At 32.3% G+C, this 24184-nt stretch overlaps 2 protein-coding genes across 2 annotated transcripts; one reads left to right on the forward strand and one right to left on the reverse strand.

Moving 5' to 3' along the window:
• Nucleotides 1-10888: 10888 nt before the first annotated feature.
• Nucleotides 10889-15150, forward strand: LOC129915068 (uncharacterized). Its single transcript, XM_055994529.1, has 4 exons — nt 10889-11022; nt 11117-11682; nt 14660-14727; nt 14843-15150. Exons 1-4 carry the CDS (start codon nt 10996-10998, stop codon nt 15148-15150), a joined length of 969 nt encoding a protein of 322 aa, XP_055850504.1. The 5' UTR covers nt 10889-10995.
• Nucleotides 15151-19925: 4775 nt separating this feature from the next.
• On the reverse strand, nt 19926-21002 carry LOC129916532 (uncharacterized). Its single transcript, XM_055996533.1, has 2 exons — nt 20881-21002; nt 19926-20806 (listed from the first exon to the last, which is right to left on the reverse strand). Exons 1-2 carry the CDS (start codon nt 20893-20895, stop codon nt 19952-19954), a joined length of 870 nt encoding a protein of 289 aa, XP_055852508.1. The 5' UTR covers nt 20896-21002; the 3' UTR covers nt 19926-19951.
• Between the last annotated feature and the right edge of the window lie 3182 nt (nt 21003-24184).

A 24184-nucleotide genomic window follows, 5' to 3' on the forward strand; every position in this document is an offset into this window, starting at 1 on the left:
TATAAAATTTATTGTAAATTGTCAAATAAAATCCGACCAAATCGAGATGGAAAAAAAAGTTTTTTTTTTGATTTTTTTTTTTTATGCAAATTGATTTCATTCATTCAAAATTTCCAACTTTTTTTCTAGTTGTTGTACAAACATGATTGAGATTAAAATTAAAATCTTAAATAATAAGCTCTCAGTTAATATTAAATTTGATGTGGTGATATGATGTGTAAAAAAAGTTATTTTTTTCGCTTTTTTTCATGTAAAATGTTTTGTTTGTTTTGATTCATTGGACTGCAATATCTGAGGTGAACCAGAAATATCATTCTAATGTTTCAATATTCAGAAAAGTTTTTAGGTAAAACTATCATAATTTAACATAAAATTTAAATTTCAGGTTCACCCTAATGAACGTACTCGCAAGTAAGACTAGATTTGACTTTCAACGCAAATACATGAATAATGGACATGTGGTACTAACGTAGAACACTTCCCATTTAATAGATTCTATTAATCATCACAGCAACATCTATTAATTTAATTTATTTATTAAGTGCAATGTATAATAATATGATAGTGGACAGCCCCCTTGTGAGAATGTTATAACTACTATCTTACCCGGTTTTGTCGGTATATTTCAATTTGCAATCTATAAATTGTGGTCATTTGATCGACCTTGAAAGTGTCTCGCGATAATTTCATGAGAAAAAAAATCTCGGACGAAGAAAAATCTTCTTAGTTTCTGGTCAGATGATCTATTAAATAATTATTTCGATGCCTCCAAAAGCCTAACTTTAAATCCATTTAGTTTAAGCCTTAAAACTGCTTGAATTGGTGAAACCTTCATTGGTTTTCTTTATCCTATTAAACTCTGATTCTTATAAAATAAAAACACCCTGGAACTTGTTCGATATAAATAAAAACCTTATAATTGCGTGATTGCAAAACCTTAATTATAATTTTCATTAACCATTGTCGCTGTATAAATACAAAATTTTAATTCTCTTAATTCTCAATCATTGTCGCACGCCAATTTGCTCATAATTTGCATATCACAATGCGATTTAATCAGTTTACCCTGGTGCGCACGCATTCTTAAATGAAAAATGGAAATTATCTGGCAAATTTCCGGTTCCTTTTCTTCATCTCTCTCCATTTAAAACGAACTACCTCCCGATTCTGTTCTTGCTTCCTACTTCACATGTCCTTTCATTCCAATGTCAAATATAGTTGCTCCAAAGAGGATTACCCAGTAGGTACCTCCTACCCACAAGCAGTATTAAAGTCGTCTACCAAACACCACACTTAAATCAAAAGTGCACTCGTCGAATACACTCTGGCGGTCATTGAAGAATATTCACGTCTTGTGAAATCTATACTCCAAACAAAGTCGTCCTTGCGCTTGCCAAAGAAGTCGGGTATAAGTATGTGCCTAGGTACTTCTATGAGCTATGACGGGGACAACAACGACAAACACTCAATGTCGAATAGCGCGCCCACCTATTATTTGTGCCTTATTGTGTGACCTTCGCGTGTTAAAAAGGATTAATTTTTCGTTATATCATCGCATCGTAGTAGGCCTGCCTGGGTAATTTAATTTCGAAAAAAAAAGTCCCAAACAATGTTCAATTTTCGAGAAGTGAATTTACAATTTTAGAGGGCATCACAATATAATGGCAGTATGGCTTTTATAAATCGTCTGTATTTTGTTTTATGTAGGTAGTTATCAGGATTTCACCAGGTACCTATGTAATCTTTTAGCGAAAAATAAATGATGTTTAAAATTAGGAAGTGTCGCTCTGGAAGATAACACCAAAATCATTGTGTTATATTGAGTAACTTTTAAATAAATAAAATGCACGACTGGGGCCGCACGTACTTGCTCTTATGATAAAAGTAGCTTTTATGTCAAAGATTTAAAAAAAAATATTTTGAATTAGTTAAAATTTGATTTTTTTAAGGAATTTCATAAGAAATGCAAAAATACGAAATTATTTTTTTTTAGTTTTTCTTACGCCATATTTTTGTTACTCGTGTTTTTTTGACAAAAACAAAAAACGCAATTAGCTACACATATTAAAATCACTTAAAGCATTATGTATGTCAAATTTAGTCTAGAAAATTGTAATAACTCATTAACGGTGTACGGGAAGAGCCGACATCAAAGATTTAAAAAAATGTAAAGTCATATTTCCATTATCCGTATTTTTTGAGAAAAACTAAAAATGGAGTTACGTTAGATTTACGTATAACATTACTTGTGTAAAATTTAATCGAAATCGTTAGAGTCATTTACGAGAAAATTGCAATAACTCCATTAAGATGTACGGGAAGAGCCGACATCCGCGATTTAAAAAAGAGTTAGTGTCATATTTTCACTATCCGCATTTTTTGAGAAAAACTAAAAACGCAGTTATGTTAGAACTGCAAACAGCATTACGTATGTAAAATTTAATCAAAATCGTTAGAGCCGTTTTCGAGAAAGTTGCAATAACTCCAAAACTTTGTATGTCAGGTATACGTTTAAAGCGAGATATTAAAAAACAAAAAAAAACCAACCTTGGAAATTACAAAAAAATCATCTGTACCAAATTTCAAGAAAATCCCTCAACCCGTTTAGGCTGCAGCTTCATGTACAGCTTTTTGTGACGACGCACCGACGCACAGACCGACGGACGTCATGACGAAAACCACTTTTTCGGACTTCTCCATCATCGTAATGTTAGTTTTGATTAAAACCTCGAACTTTTTTTTTTACACGAAACCAATACTTGCCCTATTGAGCAAGTAAAAAAGTATAAATCTACCCCATTTAAACCATATACAATTATATTCGAAAAAAAAAAAAATATGAATAGTAATATTTTTCTTTGTTTTGTAGATGTTGTAGTTTTGTGCATCTAATAGTCAAAATTTCATTCATTTCTTATTTTCAAAGTATAAAGTGTTTTTTCAGCCAAAACTTTTTTTCAGGGAAGTCCGATTGTCTTGGTTTGAGTTCCATCAGATGTATTATTGAAAAATATCCTAAGATCATGTGCCATGAGCAGAGGTTGAATTCTAAATGAATTTGTAAAATTTTGGTCAAAATGCACACGATATACAAAGGACCCACTGGATTTATGTGGTCGTGGATGATAACATAAAATGATGGGTATTTTTTGGATAGGTTGTTTATATACCTATACCTTTTTGCAGACCCTAGGGAGGGTTTTTTACGTAAGGAAAAAACTGTTGCCATCAGATAGATCTTCCTTGGCTTAAGAGGCATACGGACAAAATTTTGAGAAAAACGAGAAATTTGGAAAATTTCTGCACAGTTTGTGAGGTCCACAGAACACTTATGGAAAAAAACTAGTTTGCTAATGAAAGATTGACATTTAATCTAATATATGGTCTAGCCACATTTTTATTTTTTAAATTTTGTTAATACCTTATTGTAATATTTCAGTAACAGTTTTTGCAAAATAGTTGAAAACAACTTTTTTCTTGCATAGTTTATGAGAAACTGAAGTGGAATACACATATAATATATATGTCAATTTAAAGGTAATGAATTAAATTAGAATATGTTCTGAGCGGATTTTTTATTTTTGGCCCAAATTGTCTGGTTTTTAAAAGTTTTTATGGATTCATCTAACCACAATATGCACTTAAAGTATGCGTTTTAAATTGCATTTTTTGGGAAGAAGGCAACAATTAAAATATCTTGAACTGAACTTTGTCGTATTTGGGAAGAAAAATTAATTTTTAAAAAAACCGCATTCTTGATGCACGTCATTTAGGGGTTGGTTCACCAGGGTTTGCAAGAATTTCAACTCTTATACGTCTTAATCATTCATTAATTTGCTGTCTTAAAGTGCAGAAAAACCAAATGTTTTTTTTATAATTTTGTCTTTTTTTTTAAACCAACCATACAAAAATTAACATTTTGAAGCAAAAACCGTGACATTAAAAATTATGGTACTCAAAATTAAGCACACGAAAATTAAGTAGCGATGTTACAAAAATTTCATTTAATTATTTTACTACAATACTCCTCATACCATACCAAATTTTTGGAAAAAATTGCCAGAAATTCTAAAATATTCAAAGAAATTTTTTTGCCTAGGAAAAAAAGCCATTATTTTGTATGAAAATTTTTAATTTCGGGGAGCCATTTTTGTATGGTCTTTTTTCTCCGTGTGGATTCACGTCTATTTACCTTACTCGAATTTAAAATTTGAAAAAAATCGTTAATTAAGAAATTTTTAAATTTAATTTTATTTTGGCATAATATTATTTCTACGACATATGTATTTCTTTTATGAAATCACTAGAGGAGGAATAAAGAAGTTTATTTACTGCATTTTCGCTTTTAAATAAGCCTTACCCTTTAAATAATAATTATTTTTAGGCTAGATTTGATGGCATTTTTAGGATTAATTAGTCCACTTTCATAATTAAGGGCACTTATGTCGATGAGGATATTTGTGCCCTTAATTATGAAAGTGCACTAAGTCACTCCTAAAAATGCCATCAAATCTAGCCTAAAAATAATTATTATTTAAGGGGTAAAGTTTATTTGAAAGCGAAATTGCAGTAAATAAACTTCTTTATTGATCCTCTAGTTATTTCATAAAAGAAATATAATTAAATTGTTATAAAAAAATTATTATGTAAGTTTTTCTTTAAACAATGCAAATAGTGACTTAGTCCACTTTTATAATCATGGGCACATTTCGTCATATGGCAGAATTTTTTGTTAAAGAATTTTTAGTACTGCATTTACGTAAAAAAAATCAAATGTTATTAAAATCACATAAACAAAATAGTCAAAAAATGTCAACTCTGATTACTCCAACATAGACAAATTAGAATTTAGATTTTATATAAAAAAAAAACATTACACATACGCCACAGTGACCCTCTATAAGCAAAACTGCAAAAAAAAATAATAAAAAAAACACACATTTCCAGATAATAACTCGCTGAAATTCACCACAAAATTGAGAATTCTAAAGGTTAATACACACTGAACGTAGAATGGCGAGTAAAATGAGCTTCCCGCAGCGGTTTTCATTATATCAGAAGTCCTTTTATTAATGTTTTATTCAAAGTTAAAAAAAAAAAAATAAAAAAGATGGTGACTAAAAAATTTGCTACAAATATTCAACTCTCTAAAAAATCGACTTTTAGCGGATTATGTTGCTGCAACTAAATGTAAATGGTTAATGGTCCTACAAACATGACAATGAAATATCGCAATTTTCACTCCACAAATGAAAACCCCCAAGGCTGTGCGACTTAATCTTTCACCGCATTGTCATCAGTCCGCGTTCTGTGTGGTCGAGCCTTTAATTCATGTTTCCGGTGCCAGATACTGTCAATGGCAGTGAATGTGTTCATTTATCACTGTGAGATAGGCACCCTAGTTAATACCATTACACGGTTCATGTCACCAGATTGTCAATGCGATGTGTACTCAAATTCAAGAGTCACGAGTATTGATGGTAATTCACATTTTTTTTTTGTTTTTTGTTGGCACAAGGGATGAGATGACGTTTCGAGTTGACGACCTTGACTTCCAAAGAAAATTATAATACATATTTGGCTACCAAAAAAAAAAAAAAAAAAAATTAGTAAGTCCTTTTATGATTATGTTTTCTTCTGCGAAGCTTTACCTTATTTAAATATAGATAAGCTAAAAAATTATATAAAGGACTTGTTTGTATATTGTGTGTGCCTATACTTTCACGTAGATAAACATTAAAGAAGTTTTAATTAAAAGTGACAAAACTTTTCTCTGTTATGTTTTCTTTTGTTTTGTTTAGTTGTTTCGACACCCTGCGTATCGGTGACATGATGAAAAAAAAAGTATCGTTCCGCTTGGATTTGCTTGTCTTTGGTTACAAGTCCAGAGAAGGTTTACTTTGTGAAGTTTACTTGTCCACAGGTAAAGCGTGGGCAGATATAAGTTGAAGTGTTATATACACACTTTGACTAAAAAATTTATACATATTGATATCCCCGAAAATCAAGGAACCATGATCCTTGTTGGGATGTTTGTTTATTTTATGAATGTGTCCGCATTCTGAATAAAAGTTTTCAATCGTGATGAGTTGTTGAGTTTTTCAATGTTGATGAATTTCTTGACATATTTTGAAGATGGAAAATTTTTTCGAAAAAAAAAACTTTCTAACAATTTAAACCCCAAGAACCTTTTCTTAAATTTCCTTAAACATAAAAGACCAACGAGCAAACGACGCGACAAGCCCTCTTATACATTCCGACCCAAATTTTTCAGCAAAAAAAAAAAATCAAGTTTACATTTTGCTGGCCCTTTGATTAGGTTCATAAGAAAATTATCTAAAAAAAAAACATTCATGAAAAAAAAACCAACATATTGCCTATTTTTGCCTTTCGTCAAAGAGGGAACTTTTGTTAATTGTGCCTCTTCAGTACAGACAATCCATACCGACGACGACGACGGGAGACCCGGGTATAGGGTTTGTTTTGCTATATCTCAAACCGAAGTGCTACTTCAAAGAATTGATTCTTTATCTGATAAAGTGCTTGGTGTCTTTTAATAACATTAGTTCGTTCGACAGAAGTATCATAAAGAGGCGTTATAAAGTGGCAGCAATAAAAAGGAAAAAACCGAATTCCATTAAGAGCTCTATTTAAATTTGAAAAAAAAAAGAAAAGAAAATACAAAAAAAAAAAAAAAGTGGCTAGCACAATTGAACTTTGAGGATGGTTTTGTCTGTTACGAAGGCAACTCAAAAAGAAAAAAGTTTAACCATGTTTTTTTTTTAAGTCAATTGAGACTAAAAAAAATGTATGTATAGATTGAATTATTGAGGCATTTTGTTTTTGGTTGAAAATATTGGACAAAGCACAAAGGAGAAAAGAGTATTGAAGTGTTTTTGAATATATACTGGTCTTTTTGGAAAATTTGGAAAAGATATAACAAACAAAATTGCATAGGTACCAACTTTTAAGTACAAACACAAAGGAGCATGAGAAAAAATCTGAAAAAAATTAAAACGGGATCCGAAAAAAATTACAAATTTATTTTTTTTAAATTTTCGAAAATTATGCAAGAGTTCCCCTTGCCTGAAAAAAAGGAATTTTCAAACATTTTCTCCAAATTCAACGAATGAGACAACAGAAGAAAGAACTTTTTAGACTGTATTCATAACTGTAAACCAAACATTTGTAGGAGTTTGGGTTGCTGAATTGTTTGCAATAGAAATATTTTTTAACGTGATAACGTCTCATAAATCGATGAAACATGGCAATTAGCAGTGCTGCAAAAATTTCAATTAAAAATAAACTATTGGAGATAAAAAATGTTTTTGTAATAACCTAAAGATGAATACTAATTTGAAAAATTCAATCATTAAATAGGGTAAATCGGTGTAAAACAAAATTGCAAAAAAGTGACTATTTCCTAAACGCAACATTGCAGAAGGTTGAATTTATTTTTAATCTATAGATAAATTTATTGTAAGGATACAAAGATATTGAAAAAATTATAGAAAATTTCAAAACCAAGTTATAAATGGTTTTTTTTAAACTTAAATATATGACAGCCCTTTAATAATGCAGTGATTATAGGTAACGGACATTTTTTTTCACAATTTGGAAAATGCCATTCAAAAGATTATACAAAAAAAATCAAAGGTCTAATACGGATTTTTTTAAGTCTCTGAGTTTTGAAACATGAATTTTTGAAAACCACCTACTTTTTTAGAAGTATTTTTGAGTGGGTTTTTATTTTTAGCAATTTTTCGTAGGGTTCAAAAACTGAAAGGACTTTTAGGTTTTGGTATTGCGTATGCATGTGCATACGGAAACTGCCCTTTACGAGCTAACAAATTCCATACAAAGAGCTTTGGATGCAAAAGAAACAGCCCTATGTGCTTTTCTAGACATAGAGGGAGCATTTGATAACACCTCACATGTCGCTGTAAACAAAGCTCTTGAAAGGAAAAAAGTTCCTATCACTGTAGTGAGATGGATCAATGAAATGCTGAGCACAAGAACAGCTGAGGTAAGGGCAGGTCTTAATGTACAAACTATCATCACAACAAGAGGCTGTCCTCAGGGGGGGGTCCTTTCACCCTTGCTTTGGAGTATTGTTGTTGATGAACTACTAGAAAATCTAACTTCCCTAGGTATACGATGTCTCGGTTTTGCCGATGATATAGTAATAATAGCCAGCGGGAAGTTTGAAGAAACTCTTTGCGATATTATTCAAGGAGGATTGAAAAACATTCGGAAATGGTGTCTATCGGCAGGACTTAACATCAATCCTACCAAGACAACAATTATACCATTTACCAAAAAAAGACTTCTTCCACGTATGAAACCTATACGGTTAGCTGGAGAAGTAATAGAAACACAGAAGGAGGTTAAGTATCTAGGTATCACACTAGACAGTAAACTCCTCTGGAACAAACACGTAGAAATAACCACTGGTAAAGCTACGAAAGCCTTAATGATTTGCAAAAGATTAGCAAGCAATTCATGGGGCTGCAAACCATACATCCTAAGATGGATGTACACTATGATGGTAAGACCTATAATTACCTATGGTGCGGTGGCTTGGCACAAAAGAACCGATCTTGCAACAACTAGGAAATCGCTAGATAAAGTGCAAAGACTCGCATGTGTCTGCATAACCGGGGCTATGAGAACATGCCCTACAGCAGCAATGGAGGTAATTCTTGATTTAACTCCACTTCACCTTATCATTGAAAGTGCTGCTAAGGGAGCTATCATGAGATTTGCCAAGGAAGGAACTGGGGCTGGAAAATGCATAGGCAACAGAGAAAGAGAATTCCTGTCCAGATCCTCAGAAGAAAACTTCCTTGACTTTCCAAGAGATGCAATAGTCACAAATTATAACTTTGTGAAAAACTACAATATACATCTCAGTAGTAAAAAAGATTGGGTAGGTGAATCTATCAACTACTCTTTTAAAGAAAATACCATCAAATGGTACACAGACGGGTCGAGAACAGCGGAAGGTACAGGGGCAGGCGTCTTTGGGCCTAGTACCAAACTCTCCGTACCTATGGGTCAATCCCCAAGTATCTTTCAAGCTGAGGTAAATGCCATTGTAAAATGTGCAGAAATAAACCTCGAATTAAATCACCGGAATAAAAATATTGCCATTATGTCTGATAGTCAAGCTGCCCTAAAAGCACTTAAATCCTACGAAATCAACTCCAAGCTAGTATTGGAGTGTATAGGAAAACTTAACGAACTTGGCAAAATAAACAAAGTCACTCTCCACTGGGAACCTGGGCACGTTGGTGTCCAGGGTAACGAGGAGGCGGACTCCTTAGCAAAAACGGGAGCAAATTCCCCTCTAATGGGACCCGAACCGTATTGCGGAATAGGAGAAAATGTCATTAAAAATAAAATAAAACTAGACGAGGAGTCCAGGAGAGCAAAAAACTGGGCAGAACTACCAAAACTGAGACAATCGAAAATGCTCCTCGGGAACTACAACCGAGAGCGTTTCAAATCATGTATCAGTCTAAGTAGGAACAATCTCAGGTTAATCACTGGGCTCCTCACTGGCCACTGTAAGTTAAGAAGGCACCTACATATTTTGGGTTTAGTAAATAGTGCAATATGTAGATTCTGTAGCGAAGAAGAAGAAACACCAGACCACATCCTGGGTAGTTGCAATGCACTAAGATTTAAACACATGGGTCGCTACCAAGTCGAAGAGGATAAATTGCACTCTTTGAAAATACCCCAAATAATCAATTTCATGAAAGGAATCAGGTTAGAGGAGGAGCTATAAAATGAGGTACTAACTCATTTAGCTTAATAGGGGGGTACAATAGATCTTACAGGTCGCAGTGCATCCTATACCCCAAATATCAATCAATCAATCAATGCATGTGCAAAAAATTGGTATTCTAAAATGAATTTTGACTGAGAACGCGAAAATCAAGTTTTTTTATCCCAAGTATTCACTATTCTAACTTTTTTTGTAGGCATTGTAGAAATATGATTGAATCGTCATATAAAAGGTAAAATAATAAGCTTTCAGATGATGTTAAATTTATTATGTAGTTAATGGTGTTAGAAGATAAAAAAGAAGAAATACTAAACTTTAAGGTATGTAATTTTTTTGTAAGCTTTTCATATAAAAAAATTTGATATAATGAGAAAAAAAACAAAAAAGGTTATTTTTTTTTTTAGCTTTTTCTTGTAAATTATGATAGGATTCAAAAAGTTATTTCGTTTTTAAGAAACATACCGATATAAATATGAAAGGTCTTAATCTTTAGCTTAAGTTAGGCAGATCCAAACTTTGAAAAATAGCCACCTTTTGATGTAAGTTCCTCAATTGAACTGAAATAAAAAAAAAATCGAATTGAATATATTTTTATCCCATCTTGATATTTGTGTGAATGTGAATATTAATTATTAACATTTATTTTATTAACTAGAAATGTTTTTGTAAAAATTTTTAATATTCATGAACATTCATTTATAAACTAGTATAATATATGTAGGTATACAAGTTTAAATTTCATAATAACAATTAAATTGTGATTGATGTTTTTTTTTTTTGCTTTTCATTTAATTTCTTAGAATGGTATTTATATCTAGAATGCAATATAATGTTTTCATTAAGCCAGTGAAACCCGTGATAAATGAAATTACAAGATAAGAGGTCTGACCTATGACCATACATTCAACTATATCTAATGTATAACAAACTTAATTCTATTCTAGATTTCAATTCATCACAACTAAGAAAACCAGTGAGTGAAAGACAAGACTAATTGCTTGTCTCAGAATAATTGCCTACATTGTTGAAATAAAAGTGATACTGTTTCCATCAAAACTCATACCAACCATATCGATATAAAAGCATCAACACAAACATTGAATAAAATAGTTGAATTGCATATCAAGATCTGAATAAACCTGTATGCAGCTGCAGGCACAAATCAAAAACATTGAAATTAAATTCGCTCATCCAGTAGTAACATGGGATATGGATATACTCGAACACGGGTATAGAATAACTGACTATAGCTGCGACTCTGACTACCAAATGTTATACCATCCACCAGATTTATTGTTTCCATAATCATTTTCTTTGATATAGGAAGCATCAGCAGAATCCACTATTCTACTTGTTGTGTGTGTCGCATCTCGACTGGTTGTTAATGGCGTAGCTGGCAGCATTTTGTATGCATCTGGAGTACCGGCGGCGTATTCATATCAATACTCGTATCCGTATGCATTAGCATACTCATCATATACACAACCCTCACTTGTTCTGGCCAATCATCTCCTTCCACTGCTGGATGTGAACTATGATATATCATCTCCATTAGCCACTGTCATTCAAAGAACTGAAACTCCCTTGAAAGATGCTTCTTCTTTTGCTGACGACGACAACGTCGAAGATGATTGTGATGATGATGATGATGATGCCAGTAGAGGAAGCGCAGACGAAACGAAATCTGAAGAAACTCCCAGCAATCAATCATCTGCTCAACCACCAAGTTTACTTGGAAAAGAGGAATCCTTGCCAGTAATTCCTTCAGTGTTTTTGGACCAGACTCCCTCAACAGCATTAGCAGCAGATCAACCATCTACCTTTCCAACATCGACCCCAACCCCAATTTTAACGGAAGAAGCAGACAAGCTGAAATATTATTATCCAAGGTGAGTCGAAGAGAACATGATTGAAGATCACAGTCAGCTATAATATATAATGCAGCTTAATACAGAAAATGGTTAACAGGGTGTTCTCAAATAACTGAATGAACGAATTTTCCAAAAATTTGGTCTTTTAATGTGTAAACAGAATTATTTCGCATTTTTAGCCTTACTTCCTTATCTTATTGGTCATTTTTACCAATCCATAATATTGCTTCTTCAATGTGAAGTGTGAAGGTTCGTTTTTAACCGATTTTTCAACAACAAATTTTTACTAATTTTCTATCGACCATGTAAACATTTAATTTTATCTGTCAAAAGTGATAAAATGGCTGCCAATCATGTTCCATATTTTCTATCAACAAATTGGAAAATTTCTTGCAATTATGAATTTTTCAAATTTTCTAATAAAATTGGACGGTTATAGAATTATTGGTTATTGGTTATTGGATGAAGTTTATGCCAACAACATCGTCCAATTTTAGTTGGAAGGCATTTTTTGTATTGATTATTGAGAAAAATTGAAAAAGTGTTATGGGGTTGTTTAAGACACTGCTCATTCTAATAGAGAAAAACAGTTCGAACAGTTAGAAATTTTGCAGTTTATTCAGGAGTTTGATCCCACACTGTATTTTTTGGGATGCAGGTTTTGCAGAGCATAAATAAACATCTTAAGAAGATGCGAACAAAATGTAGGTCAGGAAAAGACCGACAATGCCTCGATCTCGATGTTTTTTTCACAACCTAATGATTTTACAAAAAAAACTTCACTTCTAAAATAAAGTTTCATATTCTCTGTCGTCTGTCAATAAAATTGTCTTCCAATAAGTCTAAAAAATTTTTTCTTAACTTTAGTCTTCCAACAGTGTAAATTGACAATTTTTGATTAGAAGACAAAAAGTTGTCAGCCGATTTTTTTCCAAAGATTTGTCTAATTTTTAGATAGAATCATCCAACAGTAAAACAGACAGTTTGGCCAATATTGGAAGATCTTCCAATCCATTATACTATGCTTTACTTAGGTCCTCAGACTATTATGTTCCTGAGTGAGGCTTGAAACTTTACCTGAGTCTTATTGTGTGCTGTTTCCAGAAATGTACTTCAGCTTGTTCCAGCTCTTCCCAAATTGCGCTGACTTTGCCTTAACTTTTTTCGGCCATGAGCTTATCTGTATTGTCTCGGTATTACGACCTTTCTGCCTTCTTGAGTGAGTGAGTTTTACTGGATTGCTGCATATCTTGCTCCATAGCTTGGTTTTTATGCTGAAAAAATATTGGACAACATCCCGAACGCAGTCATGGTCTTGTTTGGTTCCGCCTTCGGTAGAGACCCTACCCCAAAAGACATTGGAAAATCTCTTCTTTCTCTCCGACAGTTAAGAAATTTTTATTTTAAAGTATGACTATAGGTTCCGAGGCTAATCATCTTTGCTTTTCTCGTTTTAATTTTCACGATTTTTCCTTCTTTTTTTTTGACGTCATTTGATCTTACAAAATCATGGAAAATCCCATGATTTTGTAATATGGTAATCATACGTCGTTGGCGTAGTGTAAATGTTTTATATATTATGTCCAGAATCCTCCATTTTCTGTCAGGGTTGCGCGAGGTACATCGATTATTACGATTAAAAATAAAAGTGGTGACAGTATACAACCCTGTCTTACTCCACTTTGAACATCGGATTCGTCTGAAAATCTTATTTTATTTTGACCCACAGTATTTTGCTTATATTGCTTCTTTAGGATACCTCACCTCTGGAAAGCAAGACAAATAAAATTCCTGTTCACGCCCTCTCAAAGTCCGTGAATAGATGATATTCAAAGCAACGCAATGCTTGTTGGGATCAGAGTGTTTATGTGATCAATATCGGTGGCTCCACTGTGGAATACTAGAATTATTCTTGTTCATTAATTCTGGCTTAGAGGGCTTCTTTTATGCGTTCCACAACATTTTTTGCTATTTTATTGGCAAATGCAGTGAAAATGCAAATCTGTCTTCAAATCTCCCGTTTTTAGAAGCTTAAAAAAGCAGTAGTTCTCTCGATATCTTTGGTATTGAAAATGTTGTTTATTTTAATCGAAAATGCTGTTTGAAACCGGAGAAAAATGGTTCTTTTGACCTACTGAGCTGATTGTCATCTTAAAAGGTTATCACCTTTATCTTACCCCAGATGTTATTTGCAGTTCTGAAAACCTGCCAGCTCCAAAGTCATCCTATACACTTTTCTGCTGTTGTATAATTGTTTCTGGCATCTTCTGCTTTTTGGGGCCAAAGCGTTGATATGGTTACACTGAGGGAAAAAAATAAATTGAAGTTGAAACACCTTTGTTTCAAAGATGAACTACTTTGATTTATGTGACTTTAAGATACGAAACCATCAAAAATTAACCTTTTTCCACGTTGATTTTAAAATGTTCATCTTCAACGCAAAATCATTTCGAATAATAGTTATATCAATGTTTACTATAAAGCATTTCGTCATGACTAAAGTTTCATTTTTGCCTAACCCAGTTCCTAAACACTAAATAAGCTTGCGTTCCGGTTGTAGATCCAGCGGCGAGTTTTTTTGATTTTTTTATAAAAAACTTCGCTTTTGGTTGTTATTTCGATAAGTAGCTAGAATTTTCAATCTCCTTGAGTTCAGATTCTGTGTACGCTGTCGCTGTGCGTCATACTGTTTGTCGATTCCGTTAGTGTTGATAACTTCTGCAAGCCGCAAGATTCTTGTGTGGAAACTAGGAAACTAAGTGCTTCTTATTTTCCCTTTACGAAGTGCTGCAAAATCGATAAGTCGTGAATTGTCATCTGATATTTTCTTAGGAGATCTGCTTACAAGCTGCTTAAAGGAATTGTTCTTTTTCCACTTAAGAATTAAATTTAAGTTGGGTCCAAAATATTATTTAGTTTTGATCATTTTGTTTGAAAACACCCATTTTTCCTATTTCACCTTCCTATACAGATATTTCTAATATTTTATTTTTAGTCTTCCCATCACACACTATTTCTTCTCTACCCAAACCATTGGTATGGCCAACAACATCTCAGTTCCATGTACAGGATGAATTTGGCCACTATAATAACTATGGCTATGCAAACGAACATAGTTCAAAGCAAGAATTCAAACTCCTTTATGGTGGGTTAACGCGAGGTGCATATAATTACATAGACGCTGCTGCAGAAGGAAAACTCCAGACCGTATCGTATGTCTCGTCCGATGATGGCAATGGCGAAGGATTTCGAGTGGCAGCAACAAATTTACCCCAACCATCAATTGTTGCAGTAGTGGAAATACCAGATTCACCCGAAGTTGCCACAGCCAAAGCCGCTCATTTGCAGGCACTATCCGAAGCTGTGGCTATGGCAAATGTGAATAGAGCCAACAATGCTGCTGCTACTGGTGCTGGTTCTAGTGCAAATCCAAGTGGTGACAATGTGGTTAGTGGCTGTAATGAGACCTCTGAGGTTAAAAGATAGTGCAGAAGAATTGTTGTTGTATGTTTGTGTGTGTGTTTGAGTAGGAAGTATGCCAGCCACCAAAACGAAATGTGAACCACAAATGTCATTAAAACTTTGTTCTGTTATTTCTATTGGTCTATCTTTCGCTCTTTCTCTCTCTCTTTGTTCAAAAGGATTTTTATTTCTATTTTTTAACTTTTTTTTTAATTTTTTTTTTTTTTTGCAGGGAGGATGCGAGTTTGTCCTTTAATTTCGATAAAACTTTGTTCTTCTTCAATAATAATAATTAAAGTTGCAAGAAGTGTGGAGAGTATAGGGGGTGAAAGTTTAAAATGCATTTGCCAAAAGTTAGAATCATGTCTTGGACATTTTAAAAGGAACACAAATAATGTATTTTAAGTTTGAAGTTTCTTCAGTGTTACCTAAAACTATATTTTAACAAATACATTTTTTTCCGAGGGAATGCCTATTTGGTGGCTGTCAGAGTTTTTTTACAAGGGTTATTACATTTAAAATACTCGATGTAAAAAAATTGAAAATTACATGTTGAAAACCCAATGATGATAACTTCGAATGGCAATCTGTCCCAATTTCAAGTTTTGTTACCGTTTTTACAGTTAAATGCCATTTTTTTTACGTTTTTTACATTTACCTAAAAATTTTTACACAAAAAATGTTTAAAAAAACAGTTATTTACTCCAAATCACTCACCAAAACTTGTTTCGGGACTTTAATCCGAAAATATCTGCTTCCGAATGAAGGAAAAACAAATATTTCGATTGCAATTAATTCAGCAACCTGAACTCCTACCAACTTTTGATGTTTCATTCGATGAATTTCGAGATAATTCTTGAAAATTCCGAATTTTTAGAAAATCTTAAAAACTCTGATCCGAAAATATCTGATTCCGAATAAAGGAAGAAAAAAAAAATACATTTCGATTGCAAATAATTCAGCAACCCGAAAACCTTCCAACTTTTGGTTTTCAGTTATGAATAATGTCTAAAAAGTCCTTTCTCTTGATGTCTCATTCGATGGATTTCGAGAGAATTTTTGAAAATTCCGAATTTTTAGACAAGGGGTACCCCTTGGATAATTTTCGAAAATCTTAAAAAAATAATTTTGTTCACTGTGATCTCATATCTGTAAACCAAAACTTGTTTCGGGACTCTGATCCGAAAATATCTGCTTCCGAATTAAGGAAAAAAAAATATTTCGATTGCAATTAATTCAGCTACCTGAACTCCTACCAACTTTTGGGTTTCAGTTCTGAATAAAGTCTAAAGAGTCCTTTCTTTTGATGGGTCATTCGATGGATTTTGAGAAAACTTTTGAAAATTCCGAATTTTTAGACATAATTTGCATAATTTTCGAAAATCTTAAAAAAATAAATTTGTAATTTGTTCAGCTAAGTGAATGGGCCTGTTCACTATGTGAACCTAAACCTTAACATGTTTTGGGACTCTGGTCCAAAATATCAGACCTAATAAAGGAAGAAAAAAAAAATATTCCGATTCCAAATAATTAAGCAACCCGAACTCCTACCAGTTTCTGGTTTTCAGTTATGAATAATTTCTAAAGAGTCTTTTCTTTTGATGTCTCATTCGATGGATTTGGAGAACATTTTTGACAGTTCCGAATTTTAAGACAAGGGGTACCCCTTGGACAATTTTCGAAAATCTTAAAAAAATAAATTTGTAATTTTTTTTAGCCAAATGCAGAGGCCTGTACACTGTGATCTCATATCTGTTTCGGGACTCTGATCCGAAAATATCTGCTTCCGAATGAAGGAAGAACAAAAAAAATATTTCGATTGCAAATAATTGAGCAACCCGAAATCCTAGAATCTTTTGATTTTCAGTTATAAGTAGTGGAAAAAACTATTTAAAAATAATTAAAAAAAATCCCCTAATTTTTGAAGATTTTTATTTTGCCGCTAGACGGCGCCCCAAGAGGGTTAAAGTTTTTCTCATTTGAAATGTTGACTTATGAGGCCAGTTTTTTAGATATAATACAGTAAAATAGGGAGAAAAAAGGGGTAAATCTCGGAATGAATGTTAGTAGAAATTTTTTTTGCTCAATATCTTCCTTTTGCCATTCTATAACATATCTCAAAAGTCTAGAAAAATCTCATGTCCGCTTGTCGCGATTTCAAGGTCAAATCGCGAAATGGAGATTTTCAAAATTAGCAGAAATAGGCTATGGTACTATATACACATATGATACATGATGTCAAGGTATTTTTTAATGCTGATTCCAAAAAATCTAAAATCAAGACAATCTGACGTCTCTGGAAAAAGTTATACCTGTTTTTCATCTGTCAACTCATATTATTATAACAGTTGCAAACTTACTGCCGAAAAACCCTTAAAAGTTATGGTAGATGAACCAAATTTTGCATGAAGATTTTAGAATCCATCATTATTAAAAATCAAAACAATCCATTACAAAAAATATATATACCTACGAAATAATGGTATTTTTTGATGGAGGGGCAAATTTTAGGATATGCACTAAAGAAGATCCTTGTTCATCTTAGGAATAAGTGCTAATAGGCTAATTTTTTCATTTTAATCTTTGTTTGGATATTCTTTAACTACCCTCAAAAATCTAAAAAAAATCTCATGTCCGCAAGTCCTAATTTTCTTGGTTTGAAAATAAGGTGCAACTTATTTTAAAATCTGCACCTTATCTTCAAACCAAGAAAATTAGGACTTGCGGACATGAGATTTTTTTTAGATTTTTGAGGGTAGTTAAAGAATATCCAAACAAAGATTAAAATGAAAAAATTAGCCTATTAGCACTTATTCCTAAGATGAACAAGGATCTTCTTTAGTGCATATTCTAAAATTTGCCCCTCCATCAAAAAATACCATTATTTCGTAGGTATATATATTTTTTGTAATGGATTGTTTTGATTTTTAATAATGATGGATTCTAAAATCTTCATGCAAAATTTGGTTCATCTACCATAACTTTTAAGGGTTTTTCGGCAGTAAGTTTGCAACTGTTATAATAATATGAGTTGACAGATGAAAAACAGGTATAACTTTTTCCAGAGACGTCAGATTGTCTTGATTTTAGATTTTTTGGAATCAGCATTAAAAAATACCTTGAAATCATGTATCATATGTGTATATAGTACCATAGCCTATTTCTGCTAATTTTGAAAATCTCCATTTCGCGATTTGACCTTGAAATCGCGACAAGCGGACATGAGATTTTTCTAGACTTTTGAGATATGTTATAGAATGGCAAAAGGAAGATATTGAGCAAAAAAAATTTCTACTAACATTCATTCCGAGGTTAAACCCTTATTTGACTGGATTAATATACTAAAGTGTGTATGTGAAAAATTGTTTATAGGTACCTTTTTGAAAACAGTGTTAAATGCAGACAAGAACCTCATCAAAACTGTTTTACTTTAAGAATATATCTAAAAAAAAAATGTTCTCATAAGTGAGGCGCTCAGCGCCAAAACGGCCTAACCCACAAAATTTCGTTTTGAGAAAAACGAGTTTAAAGAAAATCATATTTTCAGGGTTTCTTTTTTGTTGGCTTGTAAAAGTTATAAAAAAAATATTATTCAATACTTAGTTTGTAATTGTTTTTAGTTAGGAGTGTTGGCTATACTTTTGGGCTAAGGTCTGATATTTTTTTTATTCCGAAACTACATTTGCTATAAATGATTTAGGCAATTTTGTCGACGAAGCCAAAATGGCGTCCACTAGAGTGACAAAAGTTTTTGGCTCTAATTTTAACTCTATTTAATGTAATTTAATGGGGATGTATTTTTATATTATAAATTGTTTTATTGCCGTTCGATCTGTGTACTCAGTTTGATTTTTTTGAAAATGTGGGTTAGGCCGTTTTAGTTCTGAGCTCCTCAAGTCATCAGATACCTATTTCAAATGAGAAAAAACTTTAACACGCTTGGGGCGCCATCTAGCGTCAAAATGAAAATCTGCAAAAATTAGACATTTTTTTTTAAATTATTTTGAAATAGTTTTTCGAGAATCAAGGAAACCCTTTTATAACGAACGCCCTAATGTATAAAAATACAATAAAATCCCGATTTAATGGTTGATATTCACTTTGGGATTACAGATTTCACTTTTTAGTTAAGCTGATAAGACTTTACATAAAAAAAAAAAATCATCATAATTAGAATCACTTAAAACAATTGTTTTATTCTATTTTTGAATCACATAAACCGATTATAGTCTATTTGGTACTTACACTTACACAAAACCACAATGTCATTGACTGCTTTATGCGACTAGACATTTATTTAAAGAAGCCAAATGTCTTTAGGGCCTTTCTATCGACATCCCTTAACCGCTTTCAAAAGATTTTTGTTTTTTTTTCAATTTTCTTTGCAAACAAAGGTCAAGGGTATTATTTGTTTGATTATCTCTGGTAGAAGAAGCTATTAAGCTTGTCTGATGTGAAATATCTTATCCAGCAGACATAACAATCTTTATTATATGGTCATTTAGATTTTTTCTTCTATCAAATAAAATTTAAACTTTTCAAAATTAAGACAGAAAAAAAAGAAGAAAACTAAAAAAAAAAAACAACAAAAATGCATTCAAATCAAAACTTTCCAAAGTTTTTCTTGATTACATAAAGCAAAATTGACTTAAAACAAAAATAAAAACTTCTTTCACAGGACAAATGTGTGTCCTTCTGCAGTCTGAGAGGATTCATTTTGAATAAAAATAAAACTAAAAATAAATTAAAACAAACCCAAAACACAATGGTCACCCCCGAAATAAAAAACTTTTCACCAAAAAAAGATAAACAAAAATTTAATTATTTAATCACACTTTTTGTGTTGTCCCGTTTTAATTGGTGCAATAATATCTGCAACAGAAGTTGAATTAATTACACTTCCGGTTCCGTCTCCATTCACATTTACATTCACGTTAACATTTACATTGGCTACACCGTGTGATTTTGTGCTTTTTGTGGGTAATAATTCTGGAATTATTACTGGAACCGAATCAGTAACGAGGCTGGGAACGTCTCCAACTGAAACATGGACTCTATTCTCACCGCCTGACACAAGAGATGCTTGCATTTGGACTTTGCCTTCTTCTGCTTTGATGATAACTTCACCAATACTTTTAGTGGGTATAGCTTCAGGAAGTGCTAATGACTCATTTTGGTCTGGAGCTATCGATATCGGAGTTGGAGGCAGTTCTGGTAACGTTTGAGGTTCTTGTAGATCTGAGACTGAAATTTCTGATCCCTGAGATGATGGTGCACTTTCGACTACCGTTGTTGGTGACGATGCTGGTACCTCTTCGATTGCATTACTACCCTCAGAAGACCCCGGAGGACCTCCAAAAATTTGCGCGTACAATTGTTCCTGTGTTATGAGCCGACTTTTGTCAGCTTCTTCCGCTGAATTTTCAACTACCGGTGCAGGAATATGTTCATGTCCATTGCCAGCTACAGCAAGAGCTTCATTATTCCTAGCAGCTGTTAAAGCTTCATCAATACTCAAGCCATGAAGTTGTGACAGCAGGAGTGGTGAATGTACATTCGAATAGGCAACTTCATAAGGTATCAACTGTGGATAAGCTCCAGGTCCGCCAGGAATTCCATGCAAAACACTCCCAGCTACTCCCGATGAAGTCAATGTTGTGGCCACTGCCAGAAGTGCTACCTGCCGAAGATGGTAATTTTTAAATTAAAGTTAAAGCCTTCGAAGTAGTCATCAAGTTATGTCGCATTCCATACCAAAAGCTGTTCCATGGCGCTGTTTTATTCAAATAGAAATGAAAATAGTAGTTCTTTGCATATGACCACACTCAATTAAAAAATATAACTAATAGAGTTATTGTTTGATACTTGGCTTTTATACTGCAGTAAATTTTCTTTTAAGGAACAGAAAAATCTCGATTAGATTTTTGCATTGTGTATTAGAGAGACCTTGCATTGAATAGGTAAAATACTTGAACTTGTTTTAAACCATTGATGACTGAATATAGGCGTATAGTAAAGTTGATTGCAAGACGGGACTGACCGGTTTCTGTTGCAATAATGCAAAAAAAATATGAAGATAAACTGTTTTATGTCTTTTTGTTTAACAAGAAAAATAAATAAGTAAATCTGTGGGTGGGTGGATTGTGGTGGTTTCTTTAAACTTTGAAATACTTCTGCAGAATGTAAAGAAAACTAAGATTTCAATGATTTTAACTCTACTCGTACATAGAAAAATCTATTCTTATTCTTTTCTTTCGAAAATCTTGAGCAAAATGCTCGTTTGGCCACAATCTTGAATAAAAACCATCGTCTTCTCAAATTTTTGGCGTTCAGGCTTTTAGTCAAGAAAAAAATTGTGCCCATAAATTCGTTCTTGAGCAAAATGATTGTGTTTTGAGTGCGTTAAGCAAAAACTACGATGGCTCGACTTCTCCGAGTTTTCATTGAATTTCAACTTAAAATAAAATGCACAACTGGGTTGCATGTCTAAACTGACTCTTAGAGTTCAAATTGCTTAAAATTTTAAATTTCATGATTTTAATTTTTTTTTCAGAGTCATCTTTTTACTTGCGATATAGGTACTATAGGGCAAGTTTAGGATTCGTAAAAATAATCGAACTCGATATAACAATTTTACATGACATTACGATGATGGAGAATGCCAAAAAAGTGGGTCCGGCAATTCTGTCTGTCTGTCTGTCTGTCTGTCTGTAAGAACCTCGAGCTACATCCTAAACTACTGAAGGGATTTTTTTTAAACTTGGTAGTTAACAGTTTTGAGTGATTCCCTAGAGGAGAAATTGAAGTTTTTTTTTTAGGACCAAAACTAACGGTACCTGTCTTATAACGGAAACAGAAAAGTTGATTTATTTCAAAAACGGCTCTAACGATTTTAATTAAAATTTTTCTGCTTACTGTTACAGATAAGAGCCTTCTTTGACAATAAAAAAAATATTTTTTGTACCGTTATCAACGGTACCTGCCATAGAACGGTTTTTTTGATTTATGAATTTCTCATAAACAACATAACAGATTTCGACCAAATTTTTAATACAGAAACGTTTAATCAATCATTATTTAAAAAAATTTAAAATTTTTCAAAAACCACATTTTTGGATTTTTAAAAAATATTTCAAAATTTTATTTTTTAAAATCAATTTTTTGGAAACGAGTTGGTGAAAAAATTTGAAATTTTGTTTTTATGTGTAAATTAATTATTTATTCAAAATTGCATATCAACTTTTTTTTTGAAAAATGTTAGAAAATTTTTATATATAAAAAATTATTTTTTTAAAAAACGGCTCTAACGATTTTCGAAAATTTTTTTCTAAAAATTCGTTTTTATACTAGAAATAAAATGGCATACTTTGTTTTTTGTAAAAGATCATTTAAAACGGTATTTTATTATTTATAAAAACGGATTTTATTTTTTTTGTACCACTAACGAAATTCCGTGAAAATGTCAAATTTTCCCTAATTTTGTTCAATAAAAAACTTTAACATTAGAGTAACATTTACCATAAGAGCAAGTACGTGCGACCCCAGTCGTGCAATTTATTTTATCTTGATTTGAAAATGTTCTAAAGATGTTGATTTCATATTGTCTAAGGATGTGTTCTTAAATTTTTATTATTTTACTTGTGTTAAAAAAAAGCTGTTCTTTGATCAAGTGTGTGAAGTTAGAACCCCCCTTTTAGAAATCGTACCTAATTTTTTAAAGTTCTTCCAGGTTGACCCTGATTTGGGCCGAAAATTAAAAATTCTAGTCCTCCTTTCTTTTTGATATTTTAAGTTTTTATATTTTTTTTTTGTTCAACTTTTAAAAAGTGTTCTAAGCATTATTCTAAAAAAAAATCATACAATTTGTATTCTTATATATCGCTTTGGAAACTTTTTTTCCAAAAACTAAAAAAAAAAATGTTTCGCATTTTGGTTTTTTTAAAATTTGTTTTGAATTTGTTTAATCACACATACATAAATACCTACATTATTGTTTTTATACAAATTTCACGGTGGATTGACATCAATTAGTTCTAAATAGGGAACAAAATTCTTTAATTTTGGAGGATTTTTAATTCAACTGCTCAGTCTTCGGATCCAAAAGTTTAATAATACCCCATATAAAACTACCTATAAACATCAAAGGATAGGTTTTACATGTAAATTTCACGTTAAATCTGGGAGAGGACGTCAAATACAAATCTAAAAAAAAAATAGGGAAAATGCGTTTCTCAACATTTCCAACTCGATGACGGCTATCTTACTGCATGTCCCGGATAAGGACCACCCCAATGTAAACATTCTAAGTGAGTTTTGATGTTTTTCAGTAAAGTGTCAACTATAAGATGCACTTTCAAAGATCGTCTTGATGTTTTCACATTTTGAAAATACCAAACGCTCCCCTTATCTAAATCAATATCAAAAGTTGTTCCAAATCTAAAAACAGGTTGATATTTTGTTTCTCAAAGGCCTGGGGGGTCATTCCGTAATTTTGAAAATGATAATCGAATAGACGATAATCGTTTCACAGTTTGAGAATCTTCAAAGCTATTTTAAATCATGCCTGATTCAATATTTCCAAAACAGTTTATATAAATAAAAAGTTTTCATACCCTTAGAAGTCGTATTAGTCTAGGTGAGCAAGTAGTTGCCTTTAAATCGGCGGTGGCCGAGAAAAAATAAAATATTAAAAAATTTGCTCTTAATTGTATTAAATTTGTATCTGTTTCGAAGATAACTTATACGACAAAAACTTATACGATAAAACATGATAAACACACGATACATATACAAATTTCATAGGTACTTTACTCGTAAAGCTTAAATAAGAGACTTTAAAAAATAAAAAAAAAATGTTTACAATATAAAACAAGGAAAAAAAATGTCTGGCTCCCCGTTTCGAATTCCAAAAGACTAACCCTGTTCTAAATTGTTTTAGGGCTCTTTTTAAATGTTCCAAACATTGTCTATTAATATTGATTTTTGGTATGAAGATTTGATACTGTTACCAACGGTAACGTTATCATCATTTTTGACTATGTTTCCACCTACCCTAAAT

The sequence above is a fragment of the Episyrphus balteatus genome, chromosome 3 (genome assembly GCF_945859705.1).
Source record: "Episyrphus balteatus chromosome 3, idEpiBalt1.1, whole genome shotgun sequence".
In the NCBI taxonomy this organism is placed as follows: Eukaryota; Metazoa; Arthropoda; class Insecta; order Diptera; family Syrphidae; genus Episyrphus; species Episyrphus balteatus.

Excerpts from the sequence above, each read along its gene's own strand:
- LOC129915068 (XM_055994529.1), top strand. The coding sequence starts at position 10,996 with ATGGGATATGGATATACTCGAACACGG. Across the intron at positions 11,023-11,116 it reads ATGGATATACTCGAACACGG|GAAGCATCAGCAGAATCCAC; the intron begins GTATAGAATAAC and ends TCTTTGATATAG. Across the intron at positions 11,683-14,659 it reads CTGAAATATTATTATCCAAG|TCTTCCCATCACACACTATT; the intron begins GTGAGTCGAAGA and ends TTTTATTTTTAG.